We start from the raw sequence: 14114 nt of genomic DNA, 5'->3' as shown, positions 1-14114 counted from the left end.
TGACGTACTGACTGCCATGAAGTGGTCATTCGAAGCCTGGGAAAACGTCACGTCAACGACGATTCGGAACTGTTGGAACCATACAGGTATTGTACCCCGAGAGACCTTGATGGAGCACCTCCAGTCTCTTCAGATTGGCTCCGGTCATTTGCTGGAGCGATTGCTTAATTGAGTTTGATGTAAATGACTGGTAATCCACAAAAAAGCCTTCAATTTCAATATTTTGTGTCACCTTTATGTGATCAACTTCCTGCAATAGTTTATGTCATTGCATGGGTGCAAACCTTGGAGGACAACTGTAGTAGATGTTTTCCTTTTGACCGTGCTGCCGACTTCCTACGCCACAAAGTTACTATCTAAATTCATCTGACGATAAGAAACGGAGATATATACATACATATCGGGTTGTAGTGCTTCGAAGTAGTTACTTAAGTTTGGCTCAATTCCTTACAGCTCAAACGAGCTTTGCACACATGCAAACATACCGGTACCAAGTACTAGTACTACAGTACAGTACTTAGCAGGTATACGAAACACATGCTGATGATACCGGTACCGTACTTGTCTACCCTATCTGGACTAATTCCCCCCCCACAGCAGGGGGTGCCTACCTTCAAAACTCCCCAGACCTACCTTCTTTGGGGGAATTTTGGAATAACGGATACTCGTCCGGATAATCTAATTTCTTCCACAGATAAGTCCGTTAGCCACCACCAACGGTATAAACCATTTCTGTTATGAGTGCGAAGCCGAACAAGATAAAGTGCATGATGGACGAGTGTGGTTTCATCACTCCGTACACGCACTTTACAAGCCACGTAAAGGCAAAGCACAAACACGTTCGGAACATCGGAACATACGTAAGATGTGGTGATGAGAACTAAACGATAATGGTGAAATGCAGATGCCCGGGCCGTCGACAAAATGCAACGACGCCAAGCCCATGTTTGACCCACCAGGAACGCGAAGCCTGATCAACCAAGAAAATCACGACATTGCCATTCAGTTGGCCAAGAACAATGCAGTTGGCGTGGGGGCGCTTCGGCTATTGCTTTTCGTTTATCGCAAGCTGGGCGGCAATCCAAATGAGCTGTTGCAGCCCTTTTTGCGGTACCGTGATGACGAATCGGGTGACTTCGACGATGGCGAGCAGCCTTCTGGTGACGATTACGGCGTGGACGGCGACGACAACGAACATGGCGGCGAGTTAGTACCCCCTGTAAAGCGCGCTGTTTCATCAGTTTTGGATGGTGCCGAGTTGGAAGCACCCACACCAAAGCGTCCAGTACCATTGAACGATGATGCCATGGTTAACCGACGCTAGGCCAGAATGGCAAAACAATTGCTTTGATTGGAGTAATACGTTTACTTTCTATGAAGTTGAAAACTATTTCGAGTACTACAGTTTTCACAACTACATAAATGTTTTAAAAGTTATAGAAATTCTAGTTATACTTCAGCATTTGAATTTTGTTAACATTTAAGTAGTTTACTATACCAGCATTTACTGTAAACAAAGAGGTTAGTGACGAAATAATTACTACATTAGGCGCTCCTAGCTACGCATTCCGTTTGACCGTTACGCTTTCTCGTCTTCGGACCGGGTTTTGATGGGTTCAAGTCTGTTCCACAACAAACACTTGGAGCCTGTGAGCGAGGATCGCTGTCGAGGTCTTGTGGTGGCACTGGTACAACATGCGACGCATACAGCAGCTTAAAACGAGTCGCTGAGTACACGTCGTCAAAGCACAACATCGGATCCAGCTTCATGGCATTGTAGCAACGAATGGCATGGATGTAGGGCTTCTTCGTGTCGAACCACGTGCGGCACTGACACGTATTTGCCTCGAGATCAACCAATCGCCAGGGATGAGGTGTTACAGCTTGAGAGTCGAAGTACAACGCCAAGAATGTTTTACCCCGCTCGCACTCTTCAATCTATATATGTTTAAGGAATGAAAGGAATGGTGTATCGTACCACAATACTTCGCGACTTTGTTAACAGCGTTTGGTACAGCTTATGGTGCACCGGGGTCATCGATCCCTCAGGCCACTTCGCACTCTTGATTCTACATTATGGCATGCATTAAACATGAACTAGACAAGATCATGTACAACTTTTAGAAAATCTAATCCTTATACAAGTTATATAAGTTGAAGAAATACTAAAACCTATGTAATTTATGATATGCACTAGAGTATTGAACGAATACCTTCGGTCGTTAATGTTTTTTTAGGAGATGTAGCATGTAACGGAAATGCAGCATTACAGCATCCGAACTGCGGAGCTCAGTCCCTAACCACTGGTTGGCTGACTCGCTCATGTTGGATTTGACATTGCCAAACGTGGACCCCGGGAACTCGTATGTCACCCAACGTTCGACAGGGATTGTCAACAAATAGTCGGCAGAATCTATTAGTCATTACAATAAGTTAATCAATAGATTTGTGTGGTATTTACCAGGGTTTAGCGCTCGTAGTTTTTCCATGTGCCGTGTAAACGTTCCATGGCTGTCGGATCGAGCTAACTTGAAAGCCAAGCCTTCTTCAGTACTGGACAGGTGCCGTCCTTGCGCCGTGTTGATGTTGGCAACAATATGGCGCAAGCAGTATCTGTGTGGAACGCCAGGACATTCCGCTTTGCAGGCGTTGGTGAGACCTACACAACCAATGTATTTATCACCTCACTTCTACTTTTCCCTCCCCAGGTTAAGCCACTTACAAATTCTGAAAGTTATAAATTTAAAACAAATGATGCAAGTTATGAATAATGTGAAATGTATGAAACTTTCAACTCTCAAATACCTTTTAAACGATCAGACACAAGGACAGTGCTTGACAGCGGAAGTCCAGCGTCTTTCAAGCATCCCAAAAACCAAGCCCAATGCTCGCCGTACTTGACTGGTGCGACAGCAATCCCTAATTAATATAAGTATCTGTTGTAGTTTAATGACAACGTACCCAATACGATGAGATGATTGATGCTATCTTTGGTTGTTGCAAGTAGCATAACTCCATTTGAATTCATAAGATCCTTTAAATGGGCTCCTACATGAAACGCCAATACATGAATGTTTGTAAATAAAGTTACACAGCTTTACCGTCAAGCGCGATAAAATTCTGACAGTTCTCAAACGCATTAATGCAGAACTTCGGGATGAGCGCGCTTCTGTAGAATGATCCCAATCTTGTTTCAACAAAACGTCCCTGGATTGCGCGCCTTCAGGAGCTCAAAGTAGCTCCCGACTTTCTCAAACGCCATGTCCACTGAGCCGTACAGATGTTTCACGAGTTCTCGCTTGGCACGACTTGCCGATTATGTCGATATCGTGTCGCCGCTTGCTCGCTGAAAGTGGCCAATGATTTGCTTGCCGGTCAGTCGTCGTGGATCGGAAACGAGTTCCATAATGTTCCCATGTGTTTGCAGTATTTCCACAATCTAATAGTTTAATGAGTTTCACTAGTTTCAGATGTTTAACAATGTGTAGTACTACTACAAATAATACAACATACCAACCCTTTTGAAACAGCAGGGTGACATTTCACCCCCGTACTTTGAAAATGTGGGTGATTGTGTATCAAATTCATCGATGTGATAGACGCAACCTTATCACATCTCACAGAAGATCGAACAAAGAACTCGCAACTCTCCGTAGAACAAATCCACTTTGCTGTTGTCGCATTTCGATACTTCTGGCGAAGGCGAAAGCTTGCTTCAAAGTGAAAGTGTTTATGCACTCCTTCAAATGCACTAGGCTCCCGAAGTCGTGACCTTTCACAGAATTCAAAACACTTCTTGAGACGTACTCGTGTTCGCACTCAGGAGTCCTTGTGAAGTTCATCTCTACGGCTACAAGCAAGTATTTGTCAGAAACGAAGCCACTCATACTGTAGTTGTGTAATTGCAAATGTTGTCAATCGTCACCACAACGGTTAAAATTATGACCATTCGGATAGATTTAATGGTCCTGACGATGCGTACCACTGTTCTTACCTGTGCAAGAAATTATATTATCCGGACGAATATCCGTTATTCCAAAATTCCCCCAAAGAAGGTAGGTCTGGGGAGTTTTGAAGGTAGGCACCCCCTGCTGTGGGGGAATTAGTCACCCTATCTGTCAGAACTACGAATAATTCCTTCATTAACACAGTTCCACTGTTGTTACCCCCAAAACGTATCGACTTAACCAGCCTTATTTATGAAATGCGTAGGGAGATTGCCTACGATTTCATATTTACGCAATGAAAACACATACACGGGGTGCTGAAGATGGGTCGCTTGGAGGTAGGGGCAAGTTGTCCGGGTCGCTGCTGTGAGAACCGTCAACGGGGATGAACGTAATAGATTGGATTGCTTGAGTGTCGGAAATTTGAAGAACCTGAAATTACAGAGTTGAATTACTCGAAGTTGGTTGTATTGAATCTAGTTATCTAAAACTTGAGTGTAGCGATATTCTTGGTGAAGCCACTTGGAGCGAAGACGTATGATGTGATTTTGGAACCAACACGCGTGCAAGCAACATGCAATTGCTCGTGAGAGAAGCAGGGAGTTTCCAGGTTGGAGCCCATGACTTTGAGCGATTGGCCTTGGGACGTGTTGATGATCATCGAAAATGTTGGTGCATCGAGGTTACGAAGCAAACTGATCGGCACACCAACCTTGATCTTGAGGCCGTGCTGCGGAAGTCCTGATGGGTTTTGAGAGTTCATGAACTGTACTGTGTTGCCAGAAAGCTGCCCCAGAATCGTCGTGTTGATTTCATTGATGATATCGTTCTTTGGCGCCAGGATAGCTCGCTCGCACAGCCATTCATGGTATTTACGCCCAAGTCTTCGAGGCCAGGGTATACGATTTCCAAAAGCTGAGCTCATGTGTCAACTTTGTTCGTGAGGGAATGTGGTATTTCGATAAAACATTCGTCGTCACGCAAAATTTGACCATTTCCACTTGAAGCAGCACATCGGAAAATTCTTGAACGCTCGAGTCTCCCATGATCACGGCCCTCACGTTGACGGTAAGCCTGTAGTGCTTCACGTGATGCCAATGAAGGGATTTCTTGAAGCATGCGTCAATCTCGTCCGCGGGAGTTCCTCGGTCAATAATGGGCAGAGTTTGACGAAAGTCCAGCAACACCACCCACAAAGTCATTGGAATCACGTAGGTCACGCAGTGTTGCATTGAGCAATTACAAGCCTTTATTGTGACATATGGTGCATTCATCGTTTTGCCAGTTCCACCGGGGGCGTCCAAAAATGATATACTTCCGCGTTCGCTGTTGATCGCATCCTTCAACTTGTTGTATACGTTGAGCTGTTTAGGGGAGTTCTCCAGTTGTGAGCGTCCATCTTCCACGATATTCAAGAGAGCTTGGCGGTCGTAGCTTTTTTCTCGAGCCATTACAGCGCAGAGCACACCGCGGCGCTGAAGTGGTACATCGATACCGAAGTCCTTCAGTCGTCCCCGAAAACATCAACACTTTATCTTCAATCATTACCAGAGATTCGTTGTGCATGTCGGCGGCCATGGCAAGTTCATGGTCGCCAAGTTCTTGGCGCAATCGGAACGGATGTCTTCAGACATGGAGTCTTTCTACTTGTCCCATAGGTCACTTGCACGGGCGGGAAAATACGCCGTCAAAACAATCACAAAGAGGTCGTGGATTTTGGAGGGGGACTTTGTTTCGTCAGTTCGTCCTTGAGGTGATTTTCGTCCTCAAGTAAGTCCGGGAGTAGTCGTGCTTGTGTGTACGTAGGGCATTCAACTTCATCCAGTTCGGAGCGACGAGAGCGAAGTGGAAACTCGGACAGTGTGAAGCAAAAGTTGCAAGTACAAACACTCTTGATGTGCAGGATGGACCGAATACACACGCCCCAATGTGTCGGTGACTTTGATCCCAGGCCAATTGTCCACAGCTTGGCCACGCTCGCGACGCTTCCATTTCTTGTCCGGCACTTGCCACGTGTAGTACGCAGGAATTTCGGCATACAGCAAGGTTCGAGAAAACTCGTCAACTTGATTCAGCTTGAAAAACGCGGTAAAAGTTGTATCACGCCGTTGCTCAATTGCGCGGTCGACCGACTCTGGCGTAAAGTACACCTCGCTCTCCGTTTTCGTGATGCACCGCCAATCGGACGACAGCAGGGTAACGGTCATGTATGGAGAAGTCAAGTATTCACCACAATGCCTCGTTGCTGTTGATGTTCCGCCCGACTTGGTATTGATTGATTTCATCATTCTCCACTGCCGCATAGTTGGAGTTCTTGGAGATCTCAAAACCGGCTTGATCGCTTTCTTGGTAGATGTACTTGCAAATGTACTGGATGGCCTTGACGACGTTGATGTGCGCATCGAAGATTTTGAAAAGGATTGGAGAGAATGGTGCGACGTATCGGTTGTCGTAGATATACATCTGACCATGCACATTCTTGACAAACATGCGGCCACCTTCCTCAAGACTTCGTCTACTATACAGCGGGTACCCTTCATTGTCCGTGCGTGTCTCGGAAGTGAATTGCCTGGGGTATCGCTCTGTGCACTTTCCACTATTCATGCAGGGGCATTTCGGATTGATTTGCCCACACGGTCCATGAAGCATGTTGTTGATGGCGATCTCGTAAAGCGTTGGGTCTTCTTGGGAATCAGGAATTTCAGCAGCGATGACGCTGTCGACTTGATCAGGGCGAAGCTTCTCGCGGAGCCACAGTAGAGCATGCGTATGAGGTAAGCCGCGCTTTTACCACTCGATTGTGTACATATAGGAGAGGGCATCGCCGTAGAGAACTTTCAGGAGCTTGATGAATTTGTCGTTCTTTTCTTCGAAGACTCTAGCAACAATGTTGTCCCGTAGAGTATTGGCTAACCCACAATATTGCTTCGTGATCTCAGGCCATTTGGGGTTGCATGTGAACGTGAAAAAGAGGCATGGTCAACCTTGAGTTCGCACAAAACATATTGCGTCTTGCGCATACAATTGCATATGACGCGGGCTTCCCGTGAACGGCGACGGCAAAATCACCTTGGTTCGGACTTGTTCGGGTCTCAAACCGTCACCACGAACAACGTCTCGTAAATGAACGTAGTCCTCGGCGCGGAGCTTGGACTGATTGCCGCGAATGTAAGTGAGCCGCTCCGACTCGATTTTCGCATACGTATCCGTCAAGAATTGACTGAAGATTTCGCGATAGAATTTCGTTCGCCCTGTTGAATCATCAAGTGGTGAGCGTAGAACTGTTTGCATGACACCGTTTTCAAAACAGGGTGGTCCGTGCTCGTCTTCACTTGAGGAATCGCAATATGGTAGCCATCGCGGCCGTCCCAAAAGATCAACGGGTGCTGCAAAGAATCGTACGCGGGGTTTGTTTCGGCAATTCGCTTCGAGCGGCCGTCTCTTTGCTCAATGACGATGTCACGATTCGACGTTGTATCTCCAGCAAGAATGATGGCGACCTCAGACGTTATTGGGGCGTTGTAGCGTCGATCGTGCTCGTTGGGGGAGTCTTGTCGGCACTAATGCGAAGTCTGTGCGATTGCTCCAAGGCACGAAACTTGCTGTTGAATTGCCGCTCCAAGTGATTGCGCTCATCCAGCATGTTTTGGAGCTCAACAACAATTTCCCGATGGGTTTGATCCATTCCAAGTGCATTCATGCGCCGCTCAATCTCCTTCGTTGGGTGAAGTAGATTTGAAGGTACTTCGTTTCTTGACCGCCTTGTGGAAGCAAAGTACCAATCCGATGGTAAACTTCACCTTGAATGCGACACGATGGCATAAATCCTTGACCTGATCGATTGTGTCCGCCCCAAAGCGCGTCATTTGGAACATGGAGTTGTACTTTCGGATGTACTGTACTTCCAGAACATTCAGGACACGTCTTCTGTGGGTGAACAACAAAATCTGCAAAAACGGCGGAGGTTGAGGCAATCGCTCCAAATGCACCTTTCCACCGCTGCAGCACATGTCAATCGACTCGCCTTTGAACTTCAACGCATCGCAGTAACGACACTTCACATTCATCTCGCCGATGTTCACCGCAATCGAAGCCGCGTAGTATTATCGGGTGAGTAGTTTAATCCCGCACGAACGAAGGGCTCGATTTTTCGAAATCGTGCAGCGGCCATTCGTTCAGCGTTCGCATTGCGACGACGATCGGCTTCTTCAACCGTCTCCTCCCGGCTCGCTACAGCTTGACGCTGGGTATCCATGTGGCGGCGTTGTTGATATTCCTCAGCGGAATCCTGTTCCCGGGCTCTCACTTGATGGTGGGCATTCGTGTCACGGCGTTGTTGAGATGCCTCGGGCGTTTAAGCCTCTCTTGCTTGGCGCTAGGCATCCAGTGCATGGCGACGTCTATCCGAATACATGCCTTGTTCGCGGTTGACAGTGGGCGGAGCCATCGAGGAGTTTAAAGAAATAAGTATCCGGGACCCATAGGTTTTAGCAGTTTTCGATAATACACGTGACTACAAGAACACTCTATAAATACACTCTATAAATACGTTACTCAAAATATATCAATTACTGGGATTATCCAAAGTGACAGGCAGCTGGTCAAATTCAAAAGAGTCGTCAAATGCACATTCGCCACTGCCATCGTCCATGCTGAGGCAGTGAACACTGCCACGGTCGTCGTCAGAACTACCGGAGTCTTGGTAATCGTTATCATCAATAATGCTAATGTGCTGATGCAGTTCTAATAGTCCTTCTCGGACTTTTTGATGCAGCTGAACACTATTGCCGACGTCACCGCCTCAAACGCTGCGTCCAAACGCACCTCGACGTCGTGAAAGGTAGTGTTTGTGTCGTATTGTCTCCCCACATCTCCTTTAACAATCGCCCACAATAGTTCAATAGGCTGGAGGTTGGAATGATGGGGCGCACTGTAAGCAACCTCGTGGTCAGCTGCTGCGGCCATTTCCACGACGACAGGTACAACAGTTGTCACGTAAGGTTGGAGTTTTGACCAAAGATTGACCTTTAGATCCCCTGGATTGTGTTCGATCCCCAATGCGACACAAACATCCAAGAAGTCGGCCTTGCGCCACGAAAACCTAGGTGTGTCATTGTTAGCCATAGGCAGACAAGGATTGAAGTTACATAGTTAAAGCTATATATATGTGATTGAAGCTGGAAGAGCTCCAGGCTTCACATCCTTCTACTTCAGTGTGTCGAAGGCCAATAGCTACCTTGTTTTGATCCACACACACTACTTGAAGGTTGCATATATTGAGAGATATGACAAACTTCAATCAGCGCAGCTAAGGTTGCACTACTTACATGTATGCATGTCTTTGGCGATTATAATTATGGAGGTTCTAGAGCTAAGCTCACTTCTGAATCCACCTTACTTTGAGCCACTTCCACTACATCTGTGTGTGTTGTGTGCCTATGTCTGTTATTTCAAGTATCGACGCCCCCTCCCCAAGTTCCCCCCAAGCCCCCCACATCGTCCTACAACTCTGTGATCATGTCCGACGCCACGACCAACGACAAGTCGATTACGGACCTCAAGTTCAACGGCTGGAAGGTCATGTTCACCACCTAGATGGCCCGCATCATCGCACACCTCAACTCCAAGTCAACGGAAGTTTCCTGGAATAGGAAACGAGCATGCCTTGGACGTGGAGCTACCTGGTAGCGACCACGGGGACTCTGTCCGATCCAGGTCGGATCGCTCGACGAGTCCTGCGGCCTGTGCACCGTGCGTGGACCGTTTTGAGGACCGCAGAAGGCCCAGGACCAATGCGACTGCGCGGTGGCTGTTCCGGTCACCACAAGGAAGGCCACAACCAGTGGCGGTTTATGAGGCCTGGAGTTACGGGAGACCGGCGACGTTTGCAGCTCCCGCGTAGGCCCCTACGCGGGACAAGAAAGATGTGGATATGGGACAGAACGACGTGCACCTGCACAACGCCCCGGCCCTCCCGAAGAACCCGACGTTCAAGGGATCTACCAAGGAAGAACGACGCATTTTTATGGCCGCGTACAACCTGTATATCAGCCAGACGAATGCACTGACGGCCGACGGGGTCGGACCGTTGATCATGCTCGTAAGAGCGTGTATCGAACCTGCAACGAAGCAACGTATTGCCGAATGAGACATGGGAAAGGATCTCGATGACGTGTCTGAGGGCGAATGGATTGCGTGGTTCAAGCAAGGTTACGACGTCGATCCCCGGGCCCTGGACACCCTGAAGAAGCGGATTAACGCTGCTGTTGTTTTTGATATGTCGATCCCGGCCGCGGATTCTCGGATCGGACGTATGCTGGATGGTTTGGCTGCGGCTATCCGTCGGGACCACCAGGAGTGGGTGATCGGGAAGAGAGCCAGGCGATCGTGAAGATCATCACGGACGCTGCCAAGCCTGCGTCGCTACACTGTGCCGTTACCGAGCAGATGGCGTTGACGCGAAACAAGCCTTTGAAGAAGGATGTGTACCGTTTCGTGCGCTGGTTGCGGGAATATGCGATCGGACATCGACAGCGAAGGGATGGTGTGTGCAACGCCAGAGCTGGGAAATGCGACGATGGTCCGGAGCGTATTGTCCTGGAAGCCAAGGTGGCCGAGGCGGCTTCCGCGGGCATGCCAACAGCAGCTGTTGAGCAGCTCCGAAACGTATTGATGGAGTTCCGAGACGTGTTCCGGCTGAAGTTCGGGAGAGACCCGCCACTGAAAATGGAACCGTTGAAGGTGCGCCTCAAGAAAGGGGTTGTGCCGGTGATGTCGGGACTGCGGCGCTGCCCTCCACCCATATGGCGTTCCTGGAAAAGCATGTCCGGGAGCTGGAAGAAGCGGGTCTGGTGTACCGCAACACTAGATCGCGCTGGGCCTCGGCCCCGAGGATTGTACCGAAGAAAGAACCGGGAGACCTCAGGATGACGATTGACTCGTGACCGACCAATGCGTGTACCAAGCCGATGCCCTGGTCCATGCCTAATCTGGAGGTGGCCATGGTTATCCTAAAGGGCTCGAAAGTTTACTTCAAACTGGACTGGATGAAGGGGTATTTGCAGCTGTCCTCACACCGGACTCCCAGGAGTATTACTCCTTCATGACTCCCGTAGGGGTTGTGACCCCGACCCGAGTCCTGATGGGCCAGACCGATGCGGTGGGTTCGGGGGCCTCCTGATGCACGACTTCTCGGATAGTTGGATTATTTGTTGGGGTATGCCCAGACCACGGACGTGTTGTTGCACCTACTGCGTAAAGTGCTTGAGATCTGCCAAGCCTACGGACTGAAGTTGCACCCGGGAAGTGTGTTTTTTACACTGCCCGGACAGTATGGTGTGGGAAAGAGATTTCGGCGGACGGCGTGGCGCATGCTCCGGAACGGATCCAGGACCTGTGTGATTTGGGGCCGCCACAGGCGGCAGCGGATCTCCAGCAGTTACTGTGCGCCACGAACTGGATGAGGGGGAATATCCCGCAGTACACGGAGCTGGTAGCCCCGTTCATGAAGCAGTTGGATATTGTGGCCAAAGCGGCCGACTCCCGGAAGAAGACGGCCTTGATGCGTGTTGCGCTGAGTTCTGTCGGGTGGTCCGGGGACCACCTGGAGTGTTTCGACCGGTATGGCCCCGTTGTCCCACCGGACCCAGACAAGATGGTGTGTTTGTATACCGACGCGAGCGAGGGGTTCTGAGGAGCTGTTGCGACACAGAGGTCCCGGTCGAGGATCTGGCCCTACCGGCGAGCGACCAGCGACATGAACCATTGGCGTTCCTAAGCGAATCGTTCCGGGGAACGAGGGGGCGATGGCCGATTGTGGAGAACGAGGCGTTTGCAGTTGTCGAATCGTGCAAGTGCCTGGAGTTTCTCCTGATCCGCCCGGGAGGTTTCGGATTGTTTACGGACCACCGGAACCTGGAGTATATAGTTATCCCTCTAGGGTCGAACTCGAACATGGCCAAGTACCAGACCCACAAGCTCCAGCGCTGGGCGCTGTCGATGACGACGTTCCTGTACGTCGTGGAGTGTGTGGCCGGAGAGGAGAACCTTTGGGCGGATCTCCTGAGCCGTTGGGAAAGTCCTCGTGGACCAGACCGGAGATTTCCGGTGGAGTTCCGGAGTGCCCGGATGTCCAGGCTGGCCCTGGTGTCCCTGTTACAGCACGAAGATTTTGTGCGGCCGACGGCGAATGCGATCACGGAATTGCATCGCGGCCATCCAACATGTGAAAAATACGCCTCCTGGAGCGCCGAGAAGAAGTGTTTTCTGACGGCATCTGGAAAGATTTGGATCCCGGGAGATGCATTGGATATGCAAGTGCGTATATGTGTGGTGGCCCATGCCGGCGTGGCGGGACACCGGAGAGTGGAAGCGACGACGGCATCTGTTGCTGATATATTTGATTGAACTTCCCTGAAGACCGACGTGAAGAACTTCGTCACTGCCTGCCTGCACTGTATGGTGATCGACGGTGAGTCGGTACCCCGTTCTGGGAGAAGGTCAACGCTCTGTGAAGCTGGCGAAATTTGCGTTGGGTGATTTTGTTTTGGTGGCCCGGGCTCTCCAGCATCCGGGAAAGCTAACGTTACGTTGGAAGGGACCCTTCCAAGTCGTGAAGGTGGTCTCCAACTACCTGGTAGAAGTCCAGCAGCTGGTGCCTCCGGGAGCGACGCCCCTGCACCATGCGCGCGGGCTCCGCCTGTACTGTGAAGGCGGACGTGGAGTCAATGAAGATTTGAAGGCCCAAATTGCGTTCGGCGATGAAGGTTTTTACGTGGAAGACCTCCGGGACCTGCGTCTGCGAGATGGGGTCTGGGAAGTCCTGATCAAGTGGCTTGGCCTGGACGATATGGAGTCGTCCTGGGAACCGACCCTGTCGATATAAGAAGACGTCCCTGTGCTATTCCGTTGGTGGACAAAGGTCCGGAGCAACGAAAACGGTGTGAGCGAAATGATTGACGATATCACGAGTTCATGTGGCCACCCGATGTAGGAGGGAAGTGTTATCGAGGGAAGTGTTATCGGCCGAGCCTCTGTTCGACTCCCCGTGTCTGAGTGTGGGTAGCCAAATGCTGGTCACGCACGACATTTGAAGAGGGTGACATATGACCTGGACCTAGAGAGGCATATGTTCCGAGCTGATGGTACACTGTACGATGCATGACTTGTATAGAATAGTGAAGTGAAATGAGAGAACTGACTGATTGACTGGATAATGAAGTTACTTTTGGAATTGTCATCGAGGTCACCGTTGTGAACACGGTAGTCGCCGGTTGCGAACACCGGCTTAAGACAACAGGGTGGGATTGTAGTGGTGGGTGGTAATCGCTTTGACTGCTAGTCAGTACCACCAACATCCCACCACCCACGCTCAAGTAACCGAAGTGGTCTTTGATAGGAACGGTAGTTGTGACTCCTGGGGCTCCAGAGGCCGTGACTGGGGTTCATTACTATGTCTACTCCTAATCTCGACTGTGGAGCTGTATATTGGTGATTGCAGGGTAGCTGTTGATGTGCCTTGCTACGAGAGTAGAAGTTGAGGTCACAGGAGTTGGTTAGGCAGGTTGGGTGGGTGGGCGTGGGTTCGATGCGTTATTTTATGTATGGAAAGGCTGCTGACTGCACCAGCGCCGCGCGGCCAAGTAGGCACCTAAATTTAAGATGCAAGTTTTACGCTTAGCGGAGAAAACGAGTTCAGCATACGCGGCCATGACGACCGGGTTCGCTGAACGCAGCGTCCCCCTGTGGGTACAGATTCAAGGAAAACTGTCAAGCTTCAAAGGGTCTAAAACTCGCAAGAAGAACACCGGCACCTGCCGATAATTCCCGACAGTCATGACCTCGTGAGGTTCCTGAAGGACATTGCGCGGCTACTTGTCATCTGTTCAGGGGAGAAATTGGGGCGAAGTCCTATGGTTAATTGAGTTTGGATTATCATTTTTAAGACATTCCTCCGCGAGGGCCGACACTAGAACCACATGTTATGGAACCGCTTCGCCAATTGTAACGCGCCTGCTCGACCAGGGGCGGTGTGTAATCTTCGGTTTTTACTTCGCTAAACGCTTCATACCTCGTGCTTCGACCGATCTTCTTCGAAGTTCGGTCCTCGTCTTCGTACGCGGCCCTTGTTATCCGGATTCCCCAGGGGAGGGACGGATAAATCCTTGC

General features: G+C 49.8%; 3 protein-coding genes across 3 annotated transcripts; all 3 read left to right on the top strand.

Moving 5' to 3' along the window:
- The first annotated feature begins 746 nt into the window (after positions 1–746).
- H257_15684 (hypothetical protein) lies at positions 747–1392 on the top strand. The gene is made up of 2 exons (XM_009843856.1): positions 747–860; positions 905–1392. The coding sequence occupies exons 1-2, from the start codon at positions 768–770 to the stop codon at positions 1322–1324; spliced, it is 513 nt and encodes a 170-aa protein (XP_009842158.1). The 5' UTR covers positions 747–767; the 3' UTR covers positions 1325–1392.
- Positions 1393–8867: 7475 nt separating this feature from the next.
- On the top strand, positions 8868–9542 carry H257_15683 (hypothetical protein; the record flags this gene model as incomplete). Its single annotated transcript, XM_009843855.1, has 3 exons — positions 8868–8926; positions 8979–9052; positions 9403–9542. The coding sequence occupies 3 exons, from the start codon at positions 8868–8870 to the stop codon at positions 9540–9542; spliced, it is 273 nt and encodes a 90-aa protein (XP_009842157.1).
- A 556-nt stretch (positions 9543–10098) lies between these two features.
- H257_15682 (hypothetical protein) lies at positions 10099–12831 on the top strand (the record flags this gene model as incomplete). The annotated part of the gene is made up of 8 exons (XM_009843854.1): positions 10099–10258; positions 10303–10715; positions 10816–10843; positions 11000–11106; positions 11147–11252; positions 11294–11604; positions 11628–12332; positions 12544–12831. 8 exons carry the CDS (start codon positions 10099–10101, stop codon positions 12829–12831), a joined length of 2118 nt encoding a protein of 705 aa, XP_009842156.1.
- Positions 12832–14114: the final 1283 nt, after the last annotated feature.

The sequence above is a fragment of the Aphanomyces astaci genome (genome assembly GCF_000520075.1).
Source record: "Aphanomyces astaci strain APO3 unplaced genomic scaffold supercont1.73, whole genome shotgun sequence".
Taxonomy (NCBI): Eukaryota; Oomycota; class Saprolegniomycetes; order Saprolegniales; family Verrucalvaceae; genus Aphanomyces; species Aphanomyces astaci.
Note: the sequence above shows the minus strand (reverse complement) of the source record. Positions and strands in the feature narration are given on the sequence as shown.

Bases quoted from the DNA above. Each gene is read 5' to 3' on its own strand.
- H257_15684 (XM_009843856.1), top strand. From the start codon at position 768: ATGATGGACGAGTGTGGTTTCATCACTCCGTACACGCACTTTACAAGC. The intron at 861-904 runs GTAAGATGTGGT...GGTGAAATGCAG, and splicing joins TTCGGAACATCGGAACATAC to ATGCCCGGGCCGTCGACAAA.